At 50.3% G+C, this 24,943-nt stretch overlaps 1 protein-coding gene across 13 annotated transcripts in view; it reads right to left on the reverse strand.

The window, feature by feature from the left end:
* Mapt (microtubule associated protein tau) overlaps positions 1–24,943 on the reverse strand; it is a 105,834-nt gene that overhangs the window by 13,544 nt on the left and 67,347 nt on the right. For 5 of the 13 annotated variants that reach the window (XM_028882676.2, XM_037201439.1, XM_037201438.1 and 2 more), the window contains 3 exons: positions 19,855–19,910; positions 15,557–15,689; positions 12,100–12,365 (listed from right to left, as the gene is read on the reverse strand). In XM_028882676.2, coding sequence (XP_028738509.1) covers positions 12,100–12,365; positions 15,557–15,689; positions 19,855–19,910 — 455 coding nt within the window. Of the gene's footprint in view, positions 1–12,099; positions 12,366–14,413; positions 14,468–15,556; positions 15,690–17,075; positions 17,277–19,854; positions 19,911–23,238; positions 23,980–24,943 lie in introns of all 13 variants that reach the window. The other 8 variants (XM_037201433.1, XM_037201435.1, XM_037201431.1 and 5 more) reach the window with 3 other exon arrangements.

Genomic DNA, 24,943 nt, shown 5'->3' on the forward strand with positions numbered 1-24,943 from the left:
AGGAGGGAAGTGTCTGGGGTCACAGAGTTGTCCTGAGAACCTGGCTGGGTCCACTTTGGTTTACCCACTTCCCAGAGACCCCCAAAGCCTTTTCAAGCCCTCTGGTTCTGCTTGGGTTCAGAACTCTCAGGGGATCCCTTCTTGGCCCCAAGCCTCTAGACCAAGGAGCGCCCAGACTGCTGGTGCCGGGTGCACTGGGCTGGGCCTCGCTTGGACAGTGGGCCAGGGCCACGCCCCATTTGGGAAATGAACCTGGTGTGAGCAGCTAGGCCCACAGAAAGCCTTGCCTGAGAGTCCAAGGTCGTCAGCTTGGGACGGATGCGGAAAGCCTACTTGTATCCAGTCCAGCCAACCTGTGAAAAGCAATGAAGTGCCAAGGCCAGGCACTATTAAGGCTGCCCTGTCAACAGTGGCTGGAGCCGGGTGGTGGTGGCGGCGGCGGCGGCGGCGGCGGCGGCGGCGGCGGCGGCGGCGGCACACCTTTAATCCCAGCACTAGGGAGGCAGAGCCAGGCAGATCTGTGAGTTCGAGGCCAGCCTGGACTACCAAGTGAGATCCAGAACAGGATCCAAAGCTACACAGAGGAAAAACCCTGTCTCAAAAAAAACAAAAACAAAAAAACAAACAAACAAAAAAAAACATTGGCTGAGTTAGTAGATCAGTTGGTAGAGGATTTTCCCAGCATGCACAAGGCCTTGGGTTCAAGCCCTCACCCTGTATAAAATTGGATGCAGTGATGCAAGCCTGTAATCTTAGCACTTGGGAGACAGAGCAGGAACATCAGAAGTTCAAGGCCATTCTCAGCCACATGAGGCCAGCTTGGAACACATGAGCCTCTGTCTAAAAAAAAAAAAATGATGACTTTTTTTTCTGTGTCAGTGAATATGTTGCATTTAAAACACTTCCAACTCCCACCCCTAAACACACACACACACACACACACACACACACACAATTAAATGAATATTAACATTTTTTAAAAAAAGCTTTCGTTTCCATATGACCAGTGGTGAAGGAGAAGAAGGTTGGGCAGACAGGAACAGAAAGAAATGGGTAAGGATGAGAGAGAGAAAAAAACCCAAAAGGTCAGGAAAGAAGACGACTCAAAATCATAACACACTTGGAGAGAAGGAAGCAGCTGTGGGTGGTCCAGGGATGGAGGCTGCTGTCTACAGCGCTCTATCGCCATCTTGTGGTCACCCGTAATATAACAGCCCTCTGCCCTTGGTGCACCCAGGCTCTGGAACCTTTTGACTTGAGGGACTCGGGTTGTCTTGGAAATCTTCAGAGGAGCGCTCCAACTGCTCAGTCAACCAGGCTGCTTCCGTGCTTGGGCACTAACCAAAAACTGGTTAGGAAATAATTTCTTTCTTTTTGAGACAGGGTCTCCCTGTAGAGCTCTGGCTGTCCTGGAACTCTGTAGACCAGGCTGGCCCTTAAGTCACCTGCCTCTACCTCCCGAGTGCTGGGATTAAGGGCGTGCACCACCACTGCCTGGCTCCTAAAGCCTTTTTTAAAATCACTATTGTTGCTGCTTATTATTAGAGTGTGTGCACTGCATGCATGATGTATGGACATATGCAGTCATGTGTATGACAGACACTGTGTGGGGTCAGTTCTCTCCCTCTACCTTACGTGTGTCTAGGGGTTGAACTCAGGTTGCCAGACTTGCATCTTGAGTGTACCTGAGTTTACTCAGCAGGCTTTTGCCTGCTGAGCCACCTCGCTGGCCCATTAATATTAGTAGTATTTAGTTTTTTGAGACAGGATCTCATGTAACATAGGCTGGCCTTAACTTGCTATGTAGAGGAAGCTTTGCACCATGATTCTCCTGCCTCAGCCTCCCAAGTGCTGGGGTTACAAGCATAGCCATCTTCTGCTATGGGACAGGACAAAAGCCAAATTAATTAAGGGTCTATTCTTTTCTTTCTTTCTTTTTTTTTTTTTTAAAGATTTATTTATTAGGTATACAGCATGTATGACTGCAGGCCAGAAGAGGGCACCAAATCTCATTACAGATGGTTGTGAGCCACCATGTGGTTGCTGGGAATTGAACTCAGGACCTCTAGAAGAACAGTCAGTGCTCTTAACCTCTGAGCCATCTCTCCAGCCCAAGGGACTATTCTATTACTAATCTCAACTCTTTGATTCTATTCTGATTCTTTAAACTTTTCTTAAAGTATGAATTTTATATCAAAATTTACAAGATTAATATATATAGATATATATACATTTTAAACTTTGTTAAGCTATGAATGGTCATATAGAAAATTCTAATTCTAGAAAAAAAGGCTTCAATTACCTGCATATATATGTCTTTGTGTTCGAGTCTCTTATCAGTTTTCTGCAGGAAATCACGGCCAGGCCTAACATCAACTGAAGTCTCCAGGAAGAAGATGGGGTCCCACAACAACAACAATTCAATGTGGACAATAATAATATCATTAAGCTGACAAACATCATCTACAGATCAACTTTGAACTACAAGGTGCTCAGAGCAATTTTGATATGACTAGCTGAGATGATCCAGTCTCAAAGACTACTTGAATAAGGACTTGAGATAAACCCTGAACTTTGGCATTATACATAGACTGGATAATGAAGGATATAGTTACCTTTCCTAGAATTTGACAACTAACCTAAAATTTTCTTTCAGGATAAAGATAACTTCGCCCATACCCAGCAGGAAGCAATTTTAAGAATATGATGCCCACATTCCCAAAGAGGTGGTGTGGGGCGGGTGGTTTTTTGGTCTTTTTAAATGGGTTTTGGGTCTGGGATAATTTTCATTGTTTAGGGGGGTTGGTTACAAGTTGTTGTCAAGGGTTAGGAAAAAGGCTAAGCGAAGGAGATTAGATTTAAGGTTCTTGTTAAAAAAGAAAGAAAGAAAGGAAGGAAGGAAGGAAGGAAGGAAGGAAGGAAGGAAGGAAGGAAGGAAGGAAGAGAGAGAAAGAAAGAAAGAAAAGAAAAAGACAATTACTAGTTTTAAATACTTTACATTGGATTGGATTGTTTTATATTGTATACAAATTTGAAATTGATATTGTTAGAAAATGCTATATATATATTTCTAATTGTATTTATACCATTCATTTAACAATGTAATGCAATTTTCTGATCCTTGGATGTTATTATTACCAACTATTAGGATATAAAGAAATGAAAGTTAGTAGTTAGACATTACAATAGAACTTGTAGTCATATTAGATATGTTTTAAAAATTGAGCAGATATATTTTAGACAGGTCATCTTCAAACCCTTCAGAGATCTACAGAATATGGCATTTAAAATGTTTTAATAACTTAGAAATTTTTCTTTTTTGAGACATGTCAGCTCCTGGCAGTACCAATCTACTTCAGAGAAAATATGGGCATTGAAGAAACTGCATATGGAGTTAACTTTCATTGTGGCAAAAGTTAGCCACTGGACAACAAAGTATCCTCGAATCAACAGGACAAAATGGACAGACAGAACATGAAACAAAGGACTACTGATTCTTGCCAAAACAAGTGTGGTTATGGCTTTATCAAAAGGCATCTTCTGAGGCCAGGGCAATATGGCACCATCCCTGAAGTGGCCTTCGTAATCCAGAAAAGGTACAGTGCCCTTTTTTTTCGAAGGCAGCTTAACAGGCAGTGGGTCGATGGCTTCTGTTGTGCAATGGAACAGCAGCTGAAAGCTCATGCCTCTCAATAGTAGACTGGCATTTAATAGAGGGATGTGGAGAAAAAGGGGATGCTAAGATGAAGCCATATACACACAGCCAAGAAGAATGGACAGATGAATTCAAAAACCGTCAACAATTTCCAGAATTTAAAATCCTGAATCATGACATGACACTAGTGGAATTCAGGTGTTTCTGGTACATGGACTGCTCTCACCCAATGTGAGGTTGAACTGTTGACCTTGTGTACAACCTACTTCACAAATGAGTCTGTCAGATATGCTAAGCCCATAGGCTGAAGATGATGCCCCAACACTGCGGAGAAACGTCAGGTGACTGTCCAGGCAGCTGGCTGTTTCTGTCAACTCACAAATTTTTTGGAAGTTGCTTGCATGCACTTCCTGTTTTTATTTTTGTTAGCTAATATTATTTCCTTCTTGGGTCTCTGAGGGAGTTGAAGATTAGTTAGTTATAGTTGAAGGTTAGTTAGTTATAGTTGAAGATTAATTAGGATAGAAAGTGAATTAGATACATTTTAGACTTACCAAAATAGGATAATGGAATTATTTTCTCTGATTTGTCAAATACAAATGGACTAGACATTGTTTAGGTATTTATTACTTGTATATATTGTATATAGTTATTGTACTTTTGTATATAGTTTTTCTCTTGTTAGTTATAACCTTTTGCTTTTTTTCTTTTTATTAAAATAGAAAAGGGGAAATGTGGTGGTAATCTAATTGTACTGAATTATTATTTTGATTGTATGTTAATAAATAAAGTTGTCTGGGGGTCAGAGCTATTAGAGCCATAGAAAGAGCGTCGTGGTGGTGGTGGTGGTGGTGGTGGTGGTGGTGGTGGTGGTGGTGTGGTGGTGGTGGTGGTGGTGCATGCCTTTAATCCCATAGATCTCTGTGTGTTCAGGGATACAGCCAGCATTGGAGACATACGCCTTTAAGACCTGGAGGGCTGTACATACAGGCAGTGATGAGGCAGTCACGTGTTTGGGTTTACAACCAATGAGAAGGCAGAACAAAAACACTATTTAAAGACATACACACAGGAAGTAGCTCCCTGAAGTATTTTTTTCTTTTCTTTTTTGGTTTTTCGAGACAGGTTTTTCTCTATGTAGCTTTGCGCTTTTCCTGGAACTCACTCTGTAGACCAGGCTGGCCTTGAACTCACAGAGATCTGCCTGGCTCTGCCTCCCGAGTGCTGGGATTAAAGGCGTGCGCCACCACCGCCTGGCCTCTACCTGGTGGGGGGAAGTCACCACATCTTAAGACACTCTCAAGGATCCCAGGCTACAGTTTTGGTGTTAGTGTCAGGATGGGACCTGGGGCCCCTGAGCTGCAGCCCTAGATGGTCCTTTTATCCCGCGCTTCACCATCTCCCATTATTTATTACTTCCGGTTACAAGTGAACTGGCTTGAACTCACTGTGTAACCAAGGCCGCTCCTGAACCACCAATTCTCGTGGATCAGTACCACACGTGGTTTCCTCCATTCCAAGAATATAGCACTCGCTGTATCTCATGCTCTGTGAGAAGCCAGAGGACAGAATGATCTGTGGTGGGCTTCCCAGGCATTCTCTAGCTGTGGGTCAAGACCTCTTTGGGGGTAGAACAACCCTTTCACAGGTCATCTAAGACCATTAGAAAACATATATATATATATTTACATATATATATAATTACAATTCATGACTAGCAAAATTACAGTTATGAAGTAGCAATGGAAATAATTTTATGGTTGGGGGTCACCACAACATGAGGAACTGTATTAAAGGGTCACAGCATTAGGAAGGTTGAGAACCACTGTTCTAGAGGCAGGGACATGAGATCTCACAAGAGATCACTATCCTTTCCTTTCCTTTTTCAATTTTTTTTTTTTTTTAGATAGGATTTTGATATGTAGCCCTGCCAGACCTGGCATTTGCTACACACAGAGCAGGCTGTCCTTGAACTCACAGCAAATCTTCTTGTCTTATTGTCTCAAGAGCTGGGATTCTAGGCATGTTCTATCATGCTTGGCTCCAATAAGTACTTTTTCAAATCTGTTTTAAATGCTGGTCCTTCATCTTACTGTGAACTTCCCACTCTCTTCCCTCAGACACTGTACAGGGCTGGGTCAACTCTGGATGGGGATGTAGACCCAGGAGCTGAGGAGGCAGGTATGGAATCAGCAAATGGGGAAGATCCTTGTACACAGGCATCCCCAGGGGTTGGGATGAACTAGAAGCCAGCAGGTAAGAACATGGTGGTCTTGGTCCTCAGCCTGGGCTGTACCTTGGAAACACCCTAGTCCATCCCTGGGGGTTACAGAGGCTGGGGTAGTGGGCTCTGTCCCCAGGGGTTACAGAGAGGCTGGGGTAGACTACAGCATTAAGCATTTAAAAGAACTTCCAAGTGGCTGGCTCTTGTCTCCAGTTTCACACTCCATCTCCGTGTTCTCCAGTGAGGATCTCTGACCGGCTGCACCCCCTTTTAATGCCACCTCTCTGTGGAGTCTTATGGCGAAACGTGTTCACTGCAGCAAATCATGGAAGCCAGGAAAAAGCTCAAAGTAGAGGAAGAGATGTTTCACTCTCTTTTCTAATCAACGATCTTGATGTGGAGCCCAGGCTAGGCATCCTCCTGCCTCAGCCTCTCAGGTGCTAGGATTACTAGCATGCCACTATCTTGTTCAGTCTGACAGAGACTTTGAATGGCTCTCTGGATGCTCAGTGTCTGCTGAGTCCCCTCTAGTCCCTTTCTTCAAGGTAAATGTCACTCCAAGGTGGTCTATATTCCCTAGTGTCTTTTTTTTTTTTTCCAGAGCTGAGGACCGAACCCAGGACCTTGTGCTTGCTAGGCAAGCGTTCTACCACTGAGCTAAATCCCCAACCCCTTCCTTAGTGTCTTTTAAAAAAATATGTAAATTATAGCCGGGCGGTGGTGGCGCAGGCCTTTAATCCCAGCACTCGGGAGGCAGAGCCAGGCGGATCTCTGTGAGTTCGAGACCAGCCTGGTCTACAGAGTGAGATCCAGGACAGGCACCAAAACTACACAGAGAAACCCTGTCTCAAAAAACAAACAAACAAAAACGTAAATTACATTTATTTATGTGTGTGGGTGTAGGGACAGGAATGTGACACAGTGTGCTTATGGGCATCAGAGGAAACGCTGTGGGAGTCATCAGTTCTCTCCTCCCACCACGTCGGTCCTGAAGATCAAGCTCAGATGGCCACGGCAAGTACCCTTAACTGTTGTGCCATCTCACTGACCCCTGTGTAGTTTTTAGAATTATTGCACTTAAGGTTTATTTTTATTTTTATATAGGTGTCTGTGTATATGCCTGCGTGTGGATCCTCACAGAAGTTAGAAGAAAAGTGTCAGACGCCACGGAGCTGGGGTCAGAGGCAGTTTTGAGATGCCCACAGTGGGTGCTTGAGACTGGAGCTCTGGTTCTTTGCAAGAGCAAGAGCTCTTAACCCCTCAGCCATTTCTCCAGCCCCAGGGGTTTTGTTGTTATTGTTCTTGGTTTTTCGAGACATGGTTTCTCCATGTAGTTTTAGTGCCTTTCCTGGATCTCGCTCTGTAGCCCAGGCTGGTCTCGAACTCACAGAGATCCACCTGGCTCTGCCTCCGGAGTGCTGGGATTAAAGGCGAGCGCCGTGACGCCAGGCTCCAGCCCCAGTTTATTCATTGTGTGGGAGGTGGGGCCTGGAGGTCAGAAAACAACTTGCAAGAGTGAGACACTTTGCAACAACATGGGCCCTGGGAATTGAACTCAGGTCGTCAGACCTGGCAGCAAGCACCTTTAAGTCACGAGCCCTCTCACCAGGCCCCTGGCACTTTTTTTTCCAATCACATTATTACTAATACTATTATTACTATTATTATTATTATAAAGACAGGGTCTCATATAACCCAGGCTAGGCTACCCTTGAATCTTCATGCAGTGGAGCTCGGCCTTGAATTTCTCATCCTTCTGCTTCCTCTGGAGTTCTGAGATTGACCGAGCTCTACCACAAAGTGTTTATCTGGTGCCGTGGACTGAACCCAGGGCCTCGTGCGTGCTAGGCAAGCACTTAGCTACATCTCCGGCCCTGTCCTTCAGACTCCTAGAATTTTGCCCTTTCAAGGCCAATCATTATTTTGCGATAGGGTCTCATTAAGCAAACCTTTCAGGACCCAAGGTGTCAGCTCAGCTCTCAGACTCTTTCATCAGCGGGTGTTACAGGCCTTGTCCATCGACCCCGAATGAATGAATGAATGAATGAATGGCTTGTCACTGCGTTGCTCTTCGCTTGCAGGGCTGGGGGCTTGTTCAGACAATCCTCCTGCTCTCACAGAACGTGAGGGAGGCTGTCCCTGGGCCTGTCACTTCCCACGCTGTCACCCCTGAAGTCCCAGGACAAGTCACGTGGTTGTTTCTTCTAGCCCTCTGCGGATATGGGCAAGTCATCACCACCCAGCACAGCTCCTCAGATGGGGCAAGCCAAGCCCTTGTCTTCTATGGAACATTGCAGAATGCTGCCCTCCCCGTTTAGGCCAGTTCCTGGTATTCATTTGAAAGAACTGCCCAACCGGACAAGCCACCCCACTATGGGCAGGGGCTGCCCGGGCAGACACCCTCCACCCACACTGCAGGTTCTGCTGAGCCCAAGATGAGATCCAGCAGCCCTGATCCATGAGGGCTCACCGCCCTCCAGGCCTCATGGGATGCAGAGTTCCTGTCAGTTACCACCTATTAGGGTGCCCAAGGCTAATCCGACAGGGCAGTCCAGGGGGAAGAGAGAGATGAGGGAAGGGCATTCTAGGCTAACAGCCAGACAGAGCAAGAACCGGAAGTTCCCGAGGGGTAGGCAGCAGAGGTGAGACTGAGAAGCCCAGCTTGGGGTTGGCAGAATCCCAGGGCTCACTGGACACAGTGCTGCAGGAGACACCATCCAGGACCAGAACCAGTGGGAACAGGACGATTCAGCAAGGAAGGAGGGCGCACAAACAGGAAAGGGGGAGAATGGACAGGGGCCTGGCAGAGGCTGAGGCTAGAGTGGCATCTGGGGTGCGGGAAAGAGAGGAGGGCTGTGTTTGCCTCAGGGTCTCTGAGCTGCAGGTACTCTATGTAGGTCTGCCTCCTGGTCTTGGTGCTGTGGCTGGGAAGGACGCTAGAGAATAAGTCAGGGTGCCTCCCAGATTCTGTCTAAGTCCTGACAGCTGGGACAGTGAGGGCTTCTGAGATGTAGCTTCCAGGAGGTCACTTGTTTTGTTTTGACATGTTTGTTTGTTTGTTTGTTTTTCGAGACAGGGTTTCTCTGTGTAGCTTTGCGCCTTTCCTGGAACTCACTCTGTAGCCCAGGCTGGCCTCGAACTCACAGAGATCCGCCTGGCTCTGCCTTCTGAGTGCTGGGATTAAAGGCGTGTGCCACCACCGCCCGGCTGTTTTGATATTTTTAATCTACTGTGCGTGTGCGTGTGGTGTGTGGGGTGTGCGTGTGTGTGTGCCTGTATGTGTGTGTGTGCATATGTGTCAGAGGACAACCTCCAGGAGTCAGTTCTCTCTTCACCCACGTGGGTTCTGGAGACCAAACTCCATCCTCAGGCTCGATGGCACGTACTTTCACCCTCTGAACCATCTTGCAGATCCTGACAGTCATTTCTGAGAAGTGGATGAGGCCTGGAAGTCTGGAGACCGTGAAGCCAAATGACAGATGGGAGCTGTGGTGCTGGCCAGAGCCTCCACGTGGCTTCGGAGTTACTCTGCCGAGGCCCTGACCAAGCCATGGGGCCCTGTGAACCTTCCGTCTATAAAGCACATGTAAGTCACAATGGGGACACTCGGGATCTTTAACGGACCCAGAGCCACTGCTGCGGAGAGACACTTTTTCACCTCCTTGCAGCATCTCCAGCACTGCGGTAAGTGAGCGATAAACAAGTGGATATCATCTTTTCCTCCAGAAGAGGGCTCTTTGCTCAGCCTAGGTCAGGGGTGGGAGGTACTCGAAGGCTGCTGGCCGAGGCGTTCTGAATGCAGATCCTCTTCTGCCCGCTGGTCCTCTTCCCAGGGAGGGTGCAGCTCCACGTCCACAGTTTCATCCTGTCAGTGGGGGTGGGGGGTGGGCAGATGGTGGCTGCCAGAGGAGTTCCAGGGCCTGGGGCTGGGACCAGGAAGGTGCTGATGGCCACCATGTCCCTGTTGCTACAGCAAGTCATTGTGACCTCCTCGCTCATTTTCCTCCAAGGTGAGCATGTGGCTTTGTGGATTTTCTCCTCCTTCTCCTCCTATCCTTCTTTGAGGCAGGGTCTCACACATTCCCCTGGCTAGCCTGGAGATTACTGTATAGACCAGGCTGGCCTGGAACTCACATATGACGGATCTACCTGACTCTGTTTCCTGTGACTTGGACTCATGGCGACCATTGCTGCTTGACAAAGTTCCAGCATTTCGACATTGCAGACCACACTTCTCCAGCACCATTTTACTCTTCTTTTCAATGATTCTCACTACTAATGCCTTTCCCTTCAGGAAATTCTGTGTGGGCTTTGGTAAAGGATGAAAATGTGTACAATGGTAGCTTCTCTAAACAAAATAATTCTTTGGAAAAAAATTTTCCACCACCACGGAACCAGGAATTCCAATGTACCCTCCTAATTACACCAAGAACAGGAAAGTTAGAAATTTACTAATTTTACTAATTTACTAATTACTGGCCCCAAGGATGAAATGCCTACAATTCAGACCCCAAGCCTGAGGCCATTGAGTACAAGAGTTCAGTTAATAAATACAGAGAAATCAGAATGGTCCGGTATAATGGGAAGAGTAAGACATCAAGACCTTCCCTTTTAGGAGCATTTGAGAACAGGCCCACACAGTAAGACTAAGAAATTGTAGTTAGCATCTGCTCCGCAGAGTCCTTTTCCCAAGGTATTTGAGAAATAAGGGTCTCCATTTCATTGAGGAAAGTTCCTGCTTGATAAGCATTCATTCTTATCTCTAGCAAGAGGAACTTGTGGCCCTTCCATTAACGTATGACTGGTGCCTATGGTCAAGGTCAATGTTAGATTCCTCGGTTCCTGATCTCAGGCCACACCCCAGCTCACATGCCCCTTATCTCCCGTTTAATCCTATGTGCAACTATAGAGTATAAAAGGTGGAGTCTTTTTTTCAATTAAATGCTGCTGGCAGCCATCCTGATTCACCCTCAGATCTGTCTCTTCCTCTTCTCCCGACAACTCCATACATCCTCTTTGGGACCTGAAACCCCGCCGAAGCAGGTCTCAGGCACTCCTGAGTGCTGGGATTAAGGGTTTGTTCCACCAGTGCACCTTTCTATTTTTTTTTTTTTTTATCACATGGCTCAAGTTGGCCTCAAACTCGTGATCCTCTCGAATGCAATGCCTGACTCTAGGGCCGCTTCCGAAGGAGGCAGGTAAGCATCTCTGGAGGTAGGACAGCACAGGTGACTGAGGGCTCACAAGCTGGGACCAAGCCAGTGTTGTTAGTGAGACGTAGCCCTGAACCTAAAGTCGGCCTCAGGCTTGAAGAAGATGTGAGTTGTGTACTCTGACCCAGATGCTGCACAAACTCCACTATGTAGAGCCAATAGGAGGGCCCCAAGACTCCCCCATAACAACACACGGGGCTTCAGGGTAGGTGCCCACCCAGGCCATAGCCACCTTCCCTCCAGTGACCAGCTCAAAGCAAATTCAGCTATGGGGAGTGTCCGCTATGCTGGAGTGGGGGTAAGCATTGGCCCGAATGTCTGTGGAGCTCTCTCAGCACCTCAGGTGCCCCAGAAGTACGCAGTCCAGAAGACAAGGACCGTGGACTCGGCAAGGGTCACGGCTCCATCTAGGCCCCTCACTGGCCTCCCCTTACTCCAGCCCTGCGTGGGGAGGGGACATGCTGTGTGTTCCCTCATTTACGTGTTGACACCCCAACATCACAATGTGACTGTGTTTATGACTTTAGACGACTGTGTTGAAATGAGGTCGGAGGGCGACCCTAATCCCACAGGGCTAATGTCTTCATTAAAAGAGACAAGGACTCAAGTGAGTCATCGGGGTGCGCAGGAGGGCTCAGGAGAAACTCGGGGAGTCAGGCCTGCTGACATCCACATAATCTCTCAGTTACAGATTCTAGAACTCTGAGGACATGTCAGTCAGCCTGGACAATGCTCAGAAAGCAAGGGGAGCCTCAGGGCCTAGAAAGTTCGCGGCAGCCATAGAACCAGCTGCTCCTATTAAAACCTTGAATTTCCCCAGAACCAAGGGAGAAAGCCAAGCCCAACCTGGGCAGTACCAGTGAAATCCACTGTCCAATTAGCAAGGCGAAAGGGAGGAAAGGAGGGCCAGTGCTCTGGGGGACAGAGGCAAGTCTGGCTAGAGACCCGCCTGGACGCCTTTGCAGGCTGCACCCCGACCGACCCGCATGGCTGGCCATGCCCCTTACCTTCCCGCCTCCTGGCTGATGCTTCAGGTTCTCAGTGGAGCCAATCTTGGACCTGACGTTCTTCAGGTCTGGCATAGGCACAGGCGCAGTCTGCAGGCGGCTCTTACTGGCAGATGGCGACTTGGGGGGCGTGCGGACCACTGCCACCTTCTTGGGCTCCCGGGTCGGCGGCGTTGGTAGGGATGGGGTGCGGGAGCGACTGCCAGGGGTCCCAGGGGAGCCGGGGCTGCTGTAGCCGCTGCGTTCTCCAGATTTTGGTGGTTCTCCTGGAGGGTGGGGAGAGAGGACGGGACTGAGGCCAGGTGGATGGGGGTCTGCAAAGTCCCTAAAACCCCTGGAGAGGGGGATCTGGGAGAGGACCATCTCTGGCGAAGCATCTCCTCTTGCCCTGTCTCTTAGATGCAGTGACAACTATTTCCCAGCACACCAACCGCATTCTCATCCCTGCTCCAACATGGCACCTCCTCCCGCGGACGGCCCAACTCTCCCCAAGCCCTGAAGTGTCCTGAAGTCAGGAGGTGGGTTCTAGCTAGCTGTGTGTCACCCCCTTTCACTGAGCTGAGGCCTCCTCACCTCGGGAAAGGAAGGGATGGGGTACTGCTCCACAAACTCCTGCCCGTCCTTTACCTTAACTGAGGCGACGCCATGACAGGACCCCACGGCAGCCTTCAAGCTGGGATCCTCCTGACCCTTCCCCCATGGGGCACATCCAGGGCTCCCCTAACTACAGGGCTGCAGAACAGTGTATGAACCACCTGCCCAGAGCTTTGCATACAAGCCACACCCCACACTGCTGAACCCTACCTTGCTGTTCCAGCCCGTGCAATGCCCTTCCCCACACACCTTTCCTAATACCATTAACTGCCAGGAAGCCTGTCTGAACTTCTCAGCAGGTTCTGTCCAGCCCCTTCCCTGCGTCCTTTACCCCCACATGCTTCTGTGATAGTACTCAGCATGCCTGGGACACACCTAGAGTTCACCCAGCCACCACACCCCTGGGCTTTTGTTCTGTGTTTGAAAACCTCTAATGTTCTTAGCAGGAGGTGGGACTTGTGATATGCAAATGTTTGGGCCCCCATCCAGATCTGATAGAGGCCTGCAAAACCGGCCTTTCTTAAGCTTCCCAGCCCACAGCGGGCGAGAAGCATCATAGCAAACACGCTTCCTGCTGATCTCTGCCTAAACATCCATGCTCAGTCTCCAGTTCCACGTCTTGGGAAGCCCTAAAGCCATCAATCGAGTTCTGGGATATGTGGAGCCACCACTGGTCTGGACTTAGCTCTTCCTCCATGTCCCAGGGACACGGGATGGCGGTGGCTTGTGTTCTTTTCCTGACACTTGCAGAGTAACCTTGGGTGAGCCGACGGTCCTCATCATGCCCACGTCCTCATCTGAAAGATGAGGGAGATCAGAACCCTCAAGACCTTATTTTGAGAAGGGTATTGGGGGGTAGGGGGTGGAGAGGTGGCTCAGTAGTTAAGAGCACTGGCTACTCTTTCAAAGGACTCGGGTTCTATTCCTGGCACCCACATGGTAGCTCACATCTGTCTGTAACATCTCAGAGTGAAATGCCATTTCTTTAAGTGATTTATTTATTTTTTAAATTTATTTATTCTTATGTACATTGGTATTTTGCCTGCATGTACGTCAGATCTTGGAGTTACAGACAGTTGTTAGCTGCCACATGGGTGCTGGGAATTGAACCTGGGTCATCTGGAAGAGCAGTCAGTGCTCTTAACCACTGAGCCATCTCTCCAGCCCATGATTTATTTATTTTTAGTTCATGTACATTGGTTTGCCTATGGGAGGATGCTGGATTCCTTGGAACTGGAGTGACAGACAGTTGTGAGCTGCCATGTGGGTGCTGGGAATCGAACCTGGTCCTCTGGAAGAGCAGCCAGTGCTCTTAACCACTGATCCATCTCCCCAGTTCCCAAATGCCATTTCTTAAATGAAACAAAAAACTCAGCCCAGCAAAACCCTCTGCCTACCAGTGACACTTTCCTATTGGAACTTAGGTGAGAGGCAGTCCAAACCTCCAACACTCCCACATGTCTGCAGGCACATGGTCCCCATCCTACAAACAGCCCTCGTTGCTGAAGGAAATGCAAACACACAGGACTCGAGTCCACAGATGCCCCCAGTACAAACCACACTTGAGAAGAAAAGCATACATGATGGATGTTTCGAGTCTACGCCTCTCTGGGGTAGCCTGGGCTAGAAGCAGCAGGCCCTCCCAGCCTTGCAGACAAGCACAGGGGCAGAACACACACCAAGAGAGTCTGCCCACCCAGGGCAGTGGACCCAGAATTACCTCTCTCAGGTTTTGCCCCTGCAGGGGGTAGTTTTCTCTGCACTTGCTTGGAAGCTTAAAAAGAAAAATCCAGACAGCCTCATTATAACCAGGCTCACAGGGGTCTCTGCGAGCACTTCAGGTAGCAGCGTCTGGCTGGTCCACCTAGCACGGGAGCCGGAAGCAGGAACAGGGGACCAGTGAGGAAGACGGAGCCATCGACATGGAGCCACCTAAGGACAGGTGAGGTCGGAAGAGCAAGGCGGGCACTTGCTCCAGGCTACTGTGTGAGTGGGGCCAGCACAGTGCTGAGGGAGAAGCACCAGGATGCAAACCCACGTAACACTCCATTAATGCCTCTACTTCAATCAGCGCACAGGAAACACACCAGACTGAGCGAAGAAAAAGCCCGACCGTCAGGCAGCAGCACCCTTTGCAATCCAGGCAGAAGCATGCAGCGGACAACAGCGACTGCCCCTGGCCAGGAGAGCAGGGACACCAAGAGCCAGGCCAGACACAGAGACCCACAGGTCTCCTGGGCACCACGAGGGAGCAAATGCAGGCAGATAACACTGAGTCACGTGGCCTCCAAGTCCCTTCTGGGAGCAGGTCTCTAGGTTTCAGTTCCTGGTATCTCTCTACTGGACACGAAACAACCCCACTGGAGTCTGGCCAGGTTCTCCATGCCAACTGGGTTTTATTTACAGGAGGCCGGAATAATGATCACAGCATGCCAGCTGCTCAGTTACAACCCTTGAGTTTTGCTAGAAGATTCCTAACATTCCAGCTGCAGGAGGCTGATTTGCTGGAGATCCTCCATGATGTCCTGCCCAGGCTAACTCTTCTCCAAAGAGGCAGGGGACCTTCAATGGGGGGCTGCCTCCCCAGAGCCATGGATTAGGGGGCATGCTCCTTCTCTACCACTTATTCATCAGTCACCTGATTGCATTTTCCTCATGCTTTTAAAATGAGCAGGGTTTCTTCATTGATTAAAAGGCAAGGGTTCATCATCTACCTCAGACAATTGTCAAAGGATGAAAAAGAAAACAAAGTCTCCAGTGCTCAGCAAACTGCAATGCGTTAGTTAGTCGGTGCCAGGGGCTGGTTACTAATTGTTACACCTTCTGGAAGCTTCTGGATTAAGACTCCAGGGAGCATTCTCACCTGAGCCAGGAGGAGTCTTTGGGCTGGGCGTGGTCTTGGCTGGGATCCTGGTGGCGTTGGATGTGCCTTTCTGGCCTGGAGGGGCTGCTCCCCGAGGTGTGGCAATCTTGGTTCCAGTTTTACCGTCGGCCCCCTGTAAACCGAATCAGGGTAAAAGGTTTTTTTACCACTGGGAAAGGTGACTATCCCCCAGGAGAGGTAGACCATCCTCCCATCTTGACTGGGAGATGGTGAAGGTGGAGAGGGATGCTAGAAAGGTCTTGTACAGTCTCAAGGGTTTGTGGGGCACACAACCGCACAGTTCACGGCACGTCAAGTATCAGGTTCCTATTTCCTCTTAGATGAATTGTGAGCTAGCCTGTGTCATAAAATAACAGTAGTGCTTGGAGCAAGAGCAGGGTCAGGTAGATCAATAGGCTGGCCCAGGAGGACCATGCCTTGTGGACACCCCTCCCCAGACTCTTCACTATGGAGGTAGCTGATGGAGGCTGGGTTCACCAGAGGCCCTGGAAGAGACTTATGCTTCAGCCTTCAGCAGAACACTCAACAGCCAAGCCATGTCTTTTTCTTCCCTCTCCATGGCCCGAGGGTCTGGGTGACTCCTTAGGTGTGCTAAGAACCCTTGGCCATGAACACTGGCTGAAAGTGGGGAGCCAGGGGTAGAACAGACACAATCAGCTGATCGTGAGTGGTGACAGGTCTGGTGGTCAGGAGACGACCCTTAGAACCTCACAAAGATACCACATAAACCACAGACTCTGGAGGAAGGGAAGAGAGAAGGAGCTGTGGATATGGGTGCAGCTGGAGGCGTGGCCAGTTACCACAGGAACTCTAGAGGGACCTGAGGCTTTCTTCACCATTTATTTTTATTTTTTAATTAACTAATTAACTAATTTCCCTTTTTTGGGGAGGGCTTTACTGTGCAACTGCCTTGGCTACCCTGGAACTCACTCTGTAGACCAGGCTGGCCTCCAACACACAGAGATCCTTCTGCCTTTGTTTCCCCAGTGCTGGAGTTAAAGGTGTGTGCCACCACCAACTGGCTGTTTTTGTTTATTTTTTAAGAGAAAGAGTCTTTCTAAGTATTACTGGTTGATCCCCCTGCCTCTGGGTGCTGAAATTATAAGCATCACCACACTTGGCTTTTTCTTGTTTGTTTGTTTTTGTTTTTTTGTTTTCAAAATGGAAACTCACTCTGTAGCCCAGGCTAGCCTGGAACTCACTCTATAGCTCAAGCTAGCCTCAGATTTACAGGAATGTTCCTCAGCGTTGGGGATGGTTACAGGCATCAGGTGCTGTGCTTAGCTTGGAGCCTCAGTTTTCAAACTGGGGTCCCCTGGTTACCTTGGGGACTGCTGTTTGGGGGGGGGGGAAGGGAGGCAGAGAGTACAGGTCCTAGTCCTCAGTCCCCTCCCTGTCCCTTCTTCAGCCATCCAGTGCTGCCTGTGAGTTTAGGTGAGGAAAGGCCTCGAACACCACGGAACAGCAGCCTGCGCCTCGCCGGAGGTCCGTTCCTTACCTTGAGTTTCATCTGCTTTGTTCCAGGACTGCCATTTCGGGGTGTGACAGAAGAGACGTGTTTAGGAGAGGTGGCCGCCGGCTCAGGGCACACGGCAGGGCTGGAGGGTTTGATCAAAGGGTCTGAGCTACCAGGACCGGGGCGTGGGGGGCTAAGGTGGGGCCTACTGCTCAGGGGTTTAGCACAGGAAGGTGTGGATGTCTTAAACATAAAATAAACAAAATCGAAATAAAAGTCAGCATTAGAGGAGGGAAGCACACTGAAAAGGAACAACAACAACAAAAACCCTGAACACAAAGAAGGCGGGTCGCAGGTCAAAGCAGCCCTCTCCATCCACCGCCCTTCCAGCAAGGAGAGCGGTCCTGTCCCCTCAGCACTGGGTCCCCTATCAGCTACGCGTGCTACACAGCTGACATGGGATGGACATGAGTAAAATCACACAGCGTAGAACTTCTAAAGAGATGCTGGACATGGAGAGATGTTCTGGCACATCCTGTCTCTAGCACTGGAGAACACTGGCTCTGAGGTACTTCCACTTACTAAGTGCATGGAGACCATGAGAGAAAAGGCAGCAAGGTTTTCTCCAGAAAGAATGCCAATGTGTCATGGGTCAGAGGCTTTCCAGGTTTTGCTCGACCTCAGGGGAAGCATCTGTGCGGGCTCACTGACACCCACCTTCTCTTCCCACCATGCCAACAGAATCCTTCAAGGAGGATTGTGCCAGAGTCAACCAAAAGCTTTGTTCAGATGTCACGAGGACACACACATGCCACAAGGACACACATATACATGCACGTATGTGCCTGCACTCGCACACGCACATACACATGCATATGCACACACGCACATACACACATACTTTCTGATTAAACAAAGACTCGAATAATACTAATCTTAATGCTATGGAGTCTTGAACTGGCCAAAGTTAACACCAGAACATACTCCACCTAAGGAAATAAGTGTTGCTGGATATTCTCCGAGAAAGGACTCCCTGAACCAGGGTACCTAAAGGCTGAAGGCTGACACTCAACATTTGCCTCTGGGGACTCTGACTGGAAGGGTGGGCCTGGTATGATGCAGGCTGTGAAACCAGACCTTTGGGAATAAAGAATTAAGAGGCCAAGTGTGGGGTGGTCTGGAGTCCTGACCAGAGACTGCACTGTGCTGTTCAGTGTATTTCCTCATCCCTTCACTGAAGGGACTGGGGTGCACGCAGTCTGTGCCGCCAGCGGCAGGACAGGCCAAGGGACAGCTGCTTCCACAGAGGGAAAGCTGGAGTGGGCCTGGAGCCCCTTGCTCCCTAGCTGGACAAGACCCCTCTCCACAGGCAGCATTCTCCACCCAGCCTAGATCTGTAACAGATTTGGCTCCACGATGTCCTGTGAGCCAATCCAGGGCAAAGACTGTGCGCTAAATGAACATATAAATGATAATAAGTACGTGCACACTTGTGCAAGCATGAGGCCGGAACTCCCTGCCTCTCCCCGGAAGGGGATGACCATCTTGACTGACAAGCAGCTGTGGATCTTGCTTCACGCAATAGGGCAGGGCTAAGTTTCTGCCCGAGGCCCAGCTGCCTCTCTCTCTAAGCACCCATGACGGGAAGTCCTAATGAGTACAGAACAGGGCCTTCTGGGAGTGGTCCTCAACCCCTGCTACCCGATTCTAGCACCATCACTCACATCTGGAGACCCACTGGGGCTCTGGCGCTGATTACAGGCTCGATGCTCCGGGCAGCATTCACACTAGCTGCCCGGTTGATCCAATCTGGGTCGTGGTGGGATTTTTCCAGGAAGACACCACTGCACAGTTCTAGAGGGTTCTAAGATAAGAAGTCATGGAGGGAGGGGACTGTGGATGAGAAGTGAGGGACAGGTGGGGCTTGGGACGCCGGTCTGTGGCAAGCAGCTGCTTTCTTTATCTACCGGGCGTGGCTGCAGAAGACTGAGAGGCCTTCCTTCCAATCCACACTTCTCCACGCTCGGCCTCAGGGAGGCTGTACTAATTCCGAACCCAAGGCAGCCCCATATACAACAGCCACCTCAGGGTAGTAGGCCGTCTGCCTACTCCCCACAGACCCAGCTCTGTCTCTTCCTCCTGCCTCTGACTGCTGCCCCCTGCTCTGAGGCAGCCACTGCATAGTACCTCTCCCATTTGACTCCCAGCTCTTCTGGGCTCACCCAGAATCCTCCCTGCCTCTGTCTGGAGATCACTTCTTCCCTTGCTCATAGCTCTCTGACCCCCAGTGGACTCTGTGGATATGAAACACTGAATATTTACTGAGCCTAGATCTGTAGTGGTAAGGGTAAGGAACACAAACCCCAAACTTCACCCAGAAAATTCACACACACACCTTCATTTAAACTATGAGGAAATGACAAGAGGTGGGTGTCGGGGAGGGGCTGAAGAACTTGAGGATTACCCTTCCCTTTGTTAAATACCAAGATGGAAACACTGCCTTTGTAAAAAAGCAAGGGCCTTTAAATGACAGCTGTGGACTGGAGAGATGGCTCAGCGGTTAAGAGCACTGACTGTTCTTCCAGAAGACCTGGGTTCAATTCCCAGCACCCACATGGCAGCTCACAACTGTCTGTAACTCCAGTTCCCGGGGATCTGGCACCCTCACACCAATGCACATAAAATAAAATTAAATAAATTATAAAACAAAAATGACAGCCACACCCTAGTGACAAGCACTTTGCACACATCATGGATGAGGGCAAACCCAGGCATGAAGCAGAGCCTCTTGGCGAAGGAGACCGGCTGGTCAGTAACTTACCTTCGCTTTCTTCTCGTCGTTCCCAGTCCTGTCTTTGCCAACACTGGCCACTCGAGCTGATGAAATAGAAAAGGAGAACGCATGTGATGCCCCGTGCGTAAGGTTCGCAGACACGGTTCCCTTTGGCTGAAACCCCGGCTCATTTTCTTAGGCCTCAAATCTGCTAGCTTGCCCATCGTTAGTGTCACACAGCACATAGGGCCACTGCTCAGAGCAATCCAGCGAGAGGGGGCAGCAGGCTGGCTGAGGGGGGGCACATGCAGAGGGAGCGCAGCAGGTGCGGTTAGAGGTGCAGGTCCACACGCGGCTGTGGCGAGCTCACTCTCTGCATCTGCCAACCACACTGAATGCAGGGGCCATTTAAATGCCCCAAGGCCACGGATGGGACAGCCCAGCCTGGCTCCAGGCTGCAGCAGGATCCTTGGATCAGTGTGGAGGACCTCTCTCTCTCTCTCTCTCTCTCTCTCTCTCTCTCTCTCTCTCTCTCTCTCTCTCTCTCTGGCCAAGCTTGGCCTTGCTTTCCTGTGAGAGCCCCACTTATCCTCCAGGGTCTCAAGGCCCGATTGAAACCACCTCGCTATTTCCCTACCCCATGCTGGAAGGGTCCTCAGTCTCACCTTCTTGGCCATCTTATGCTGACCATCCCAACCCCCACTCCAGGTCATCTGCTACCAGAATAGATGAGCCTCGTGGGGATATCCTCCCCTCCGTTATGGAGTACAACCCACAACCCAGAGCAACTCACTAACAGGGACCTTCCCCATCAGCCTCAGCTGCTTTCAAGGCAGTCCTTCCCACTCTGGCACAGGCCTGAGGGCACTCTGCCACTCCTAAGGCCCTTCAGATATGCCACGTCCTGCTCATGGAACCGCAGCATCACTGTTAACCTGTGGTTCCCTGCAGGTGGACGAAGACTGGACTTACAGAGTGACCAGTGCTGACTCTCCAGCCCAGGGGGGAGTCTCCCCATTTTACCGTGGAAGAATCACCTGCGGAGACGGCCTACAGACTCCTGGGTGCCCCGAGGCTGGGTGTGCAGCTAACAGGTACCCAGGAATCTGCATTGCAGTAGTTCAGTGGCTCTTAGGCATTCCTTTCTCTGTCAACCATGTGTATGTGTTTAGGACAAACAGCCGTGCCAATCCGATTCTGACTGAGGGAAAAACCACCATTTCCACAAGGCCAGACTGTTTCTAACCGCAAGCGCTCCAACTGAGATTGTTCCTGGGATCAGTGACGTGGGAACACCGCCTGACTAATTCCCAGCCTTACCGGAGAAAGCAGATCCTGAGGATGCTCTGTGCAGAGTTCCTGCCGAGTTGCCCTTCGCCCCTGTTCTACAGTGTTGCTAACACACTCGCCCACTTTTTGTGTTGGTGAATTATTTCACCAGAGTAACCCGCTTATCACCGTCATTACTGCAAATCAACCTGCTAGATCAGCACTTCCTGAGTCCAGGCAGGACTCAACAAGCCCTGCTCCGGGAGATGTCAGCACATGGTATCAAATACACTTGGGAAATCCAGAGGACCCATCCTTTGTAGAGGATCCCTGTGCACAGCACAGTAAGGGCTCTGAGGAGTCCCACAAACACGGACATTCTTGAGCTTTGCTTAGCCTGTTTTTTTTTTTTTTTTTCCCCTTCTAAATTCTGTGTCATAGAACTATACCCTCCTACCACCCCCCTCCCCCATTCCTCTTGACACCTGGAGGACCAGAATTTGATAGAATGTTACTTTGGAAAACATTTAAGGCAATCATTTGTCCTCCTTTGCCTTGGAGTTTAAAACAGAGGTTTTCCCTACTCTGCCTAATTTTTGTTTTAAGACAGGGTCTTAAGTAGAGGCATCGGGTCTTGAACTCCTGATCCCCATTTTTCTCCATCCTGAGTACCGTGCTCATTCTTGGCACAGGGCATCATGCCCAGGTGTTTTTTTTTGTTTTTTTTTAATGATCATACTATGTAGCCCAGGCTAGCCTTGAACTCACTGTGTATCCCACTATGTATCCCAGATTGGCCTCAAACTTGCAGTGACCCTTTTGTCTTAGCTGGAATATGCTGGAATGGCAGGTCTGTGCCACCATCCCGACAGGCTCTACTACTTGTGATATTGGAGTGTTCTCTATAAGCAGAATTTAATCCGTAGCTAATAGATGCTTTTGACTCTGCGCTTACGAGGCATCAGTTTCTGGGCCCTGCAAATAGTTCTAACATGCCAAGTAGTCTATCCTGACATTTGTTTAGTTCTCGTACAAGAGCACATGAATGTGTGTGTGTGTGTGTGTGTGTGTGTGTGTGTGTGTGTGTACCACGTACATGCCACCCCATGCATATGGAGGTCAAAGGACAAACAGAGAACTGACTCCACAGTTGTCCTCGGATCTCTGTATCCATGTGGCAGCATGTCCTTGCACCGTGTGGGTCTTGGGGATGGAACTTTGATCATTAGGTTTGGTAGCGAGTAGCTTTACCCACTGAGCCATCCTGAAGGCCCAAACGCCAAGTATTCTAAAATCTTAAAGCCACGAATGTCGCTACCCAGAGGCTGCTCACCCTGCAGCCTCCAAAGGGTTCCAGATGGGGCTGCACACAGGGACTCAGCCCGTCCCTGACTGACAGGAGGGTCACTCTGGACCTGGAAGGTATGCTTTATACATCATTCTGCTGCAGGCAGACACGGGGAGAGGTTTGGGGGCTGCTAGCCACTTCACAGGGGTGGCTGTCACCTGTCAAATGTGACACGCCATCTGTCGGTGAGAGCATCAGAGGACAGGCAGGTGAACTCAGTGGCTCTGCACCAGGAAGACACACTCCAGAGTCTCCTGGAAGGCGATGTGGGGGACCATGGCAAGAGGGTGCCTCTCAGAGCAGACCTAACCGGATTCTGAACTTGACCCCAACCATTATTTACTCTGGGTGCTTATCAGAAGGTCAATTTACCACCCTGAGGCTCAGTTTCCTCATCTGAAAAGTGGGGCTCATGATGCCTCCTCAGAGCGCTGGGAAGGTTCTCGACTGTGAATGTAAAAATGCATCACAAGCCTCCAAAAACGAGGGATGCTGTTAGCCACTCTATGTAGTGTGTCCACCAGCCGCCCGTGGGCTGGCGGGCCAGGGTGGATACGTCAAGTGGGCAGAGAGCCAGACAGGGCAGGGAGCACAGGGCCAGGTGCTGGTGACATGCACAGTGAGGGCAAGCGTGAAAGGAATCGTGCTACCAGAGGCTGCAGGGCAGGGGCTGGGAGGGGGCAGCGGCCCAGGCGGTGGCTTTAGTGCCCCTCCTGGAATCTCAGGTGCGGGAGTCAGGAAGGCCAGAAGCTCAGTGACGGTGTCCACAGCCTGGAGGGTGCCAGGGGGGAGTGAGAAGGCTTTAAACCACAGACCTTTAAGTTGAGGAACCCGACTGACTGGCCTTCCTGGCAGGCCAGCTGTGGGCTGCTTCTCAGATGGTTCCAGAAGGCTAGCATCTTTGATGCCCTTTCCCACAGAGGGGCCCTGGGCCTGGGGCTCCTCTCCAGAGGCCCCCACCAACGTAGCCCCTTCCAAATCCTGCTCCTTCGGCATGCTGGCTTTGATTTCCACGTGGAATGTGAACTCTGGGGCAGCCTCGGGCCCTTCCTCCATGGGCCCTGCGCCAGGCCCGTCAGGCTGTGAGGCCTGGGTCTCTGTGGAGACTTTGGAGAGGAGGTCAACAGGAAGTGGGATGATACCCTCATCTGGGGACCCAGGCATGCCAGTGGTTTCCTTGGAGACCGCCTGAGGGGCTGCCCTGCCAGGGGCCAGGGGGGCCTGGGAGGGAGGGGAATCCTGGGATGACTCATCCATGTCAAGATCTTCATCCACCTCCTCCTCACTCCCCAGCCTGTCTTTGCCCCATGCCTCCTTCTGAGGCGGCTCTTGCTGCAGCAGCTCAGAGGCCGGGTGGCTTCTCTCTACATCCTCAGGTCTTGTCCCCGAAGGTTGGCATGTAGCCTCTCTGAGGCCGTGTGGCAGGAAGGGAGCCCCAGACACCTTGGGCACCGGTTGGCAGATCCACTCTGAGATCCCTAGGTCTGGAGCCTGGCCTTCATGGCGCCCTGGCCCTCCATGCAAACTTTCTGGGAAAATCTGGACCTTCTCTGGCTCTGTGTGAAGATATCCAGCAGAGGAGGGCTTCAGAATGGGCAGGCCCACCTTGACAGGCTCTGGTCTCAACTCCTGGGTGGCCTCCTGAGGACCAGCTGGTGGAGGAGGGGCTGGGCAGGTGGGGTACTTCTAGGGACAGTGAGTGATGTCCAAGCCTGGAGTACCTGACTGCTTTTCACCTAGAGGTGGTAGTGAGACCCCAGAAACTTCTGTGCTCAGTCCGGGCTGGACTTGAACACTAAGCTTCCTGCTCAGGAGCCTCTCAGGCATCTCTCTCTGCTGCTTGCAGAGGCAGTGGTGGTAAATGGTTAACAAGGGAACAGATATTATCTAAAGGGGCCACGGTACTTGCCATAAGAAAAGACCCCTCAAAGGTATCAGGACTCTCCCAACAGAGACAGAAGCCTGTCTTGGGCCCAGCTCATTGCTTGGAGTAAATGTTCTCTTGGTCTGTCTGCCACCAGCTTGCTGCACGACCCTCTCTGGGCATCAGTGTTCTTGTCCATAAAAGGGAGACTTAGACTTGGTAACCTCTGAGGTCCTCTGGCATTCGGCTGGGCCATAGCCTGCTGGCATCTCTGTGGTTACCCAGCATGTGATTATGGGCTCAGATGCATGCTCAGCTACCATTTACAGAACCCAAGCTCCCAGAAGATTCTGGGCTCCCGGTCGCCTTGTCTGGGTTATGACAGTGATCTCTGTGTGTTCTCTCTGTCTCTTTCTCTCTCTGTCTTTGTCCCTCCCTCCCTCCCTCCCTCTCCCTCTCTTCCTCTCTCTCTCTCTCCCTCTCTCCCCTCCCCTTTGGGCAGGTGAAACCTGGCCTCTCTAGCCCTGCTCTGATTTGGAAAATTCATAAGCTGTGACTGTTGCCATGGAGCTTTGCTAACTGACCGCAGTATGGTGCCTCTGTGTGGAACAGCAGGACATGCATAGCTCTGTGGTCAACCTTCATGGCCAGTCTTT

The sequence above is a fragment of the Peromyscus leucopus genome, chromosome 8b (genome assembly GCF_004664715.2).
Source record: "Peromyscus leucopus breed LL Stock chromosome 8b, UCI_PerLeu_2.1, whole genome shotgun sequence".
Classification (NCBI taxonomy): Eukaryota; Metazoa; Chordata; class Mammalia; order Rodentia; family Cricetidae; genus Peromyscus; species Peromyscus leucopus.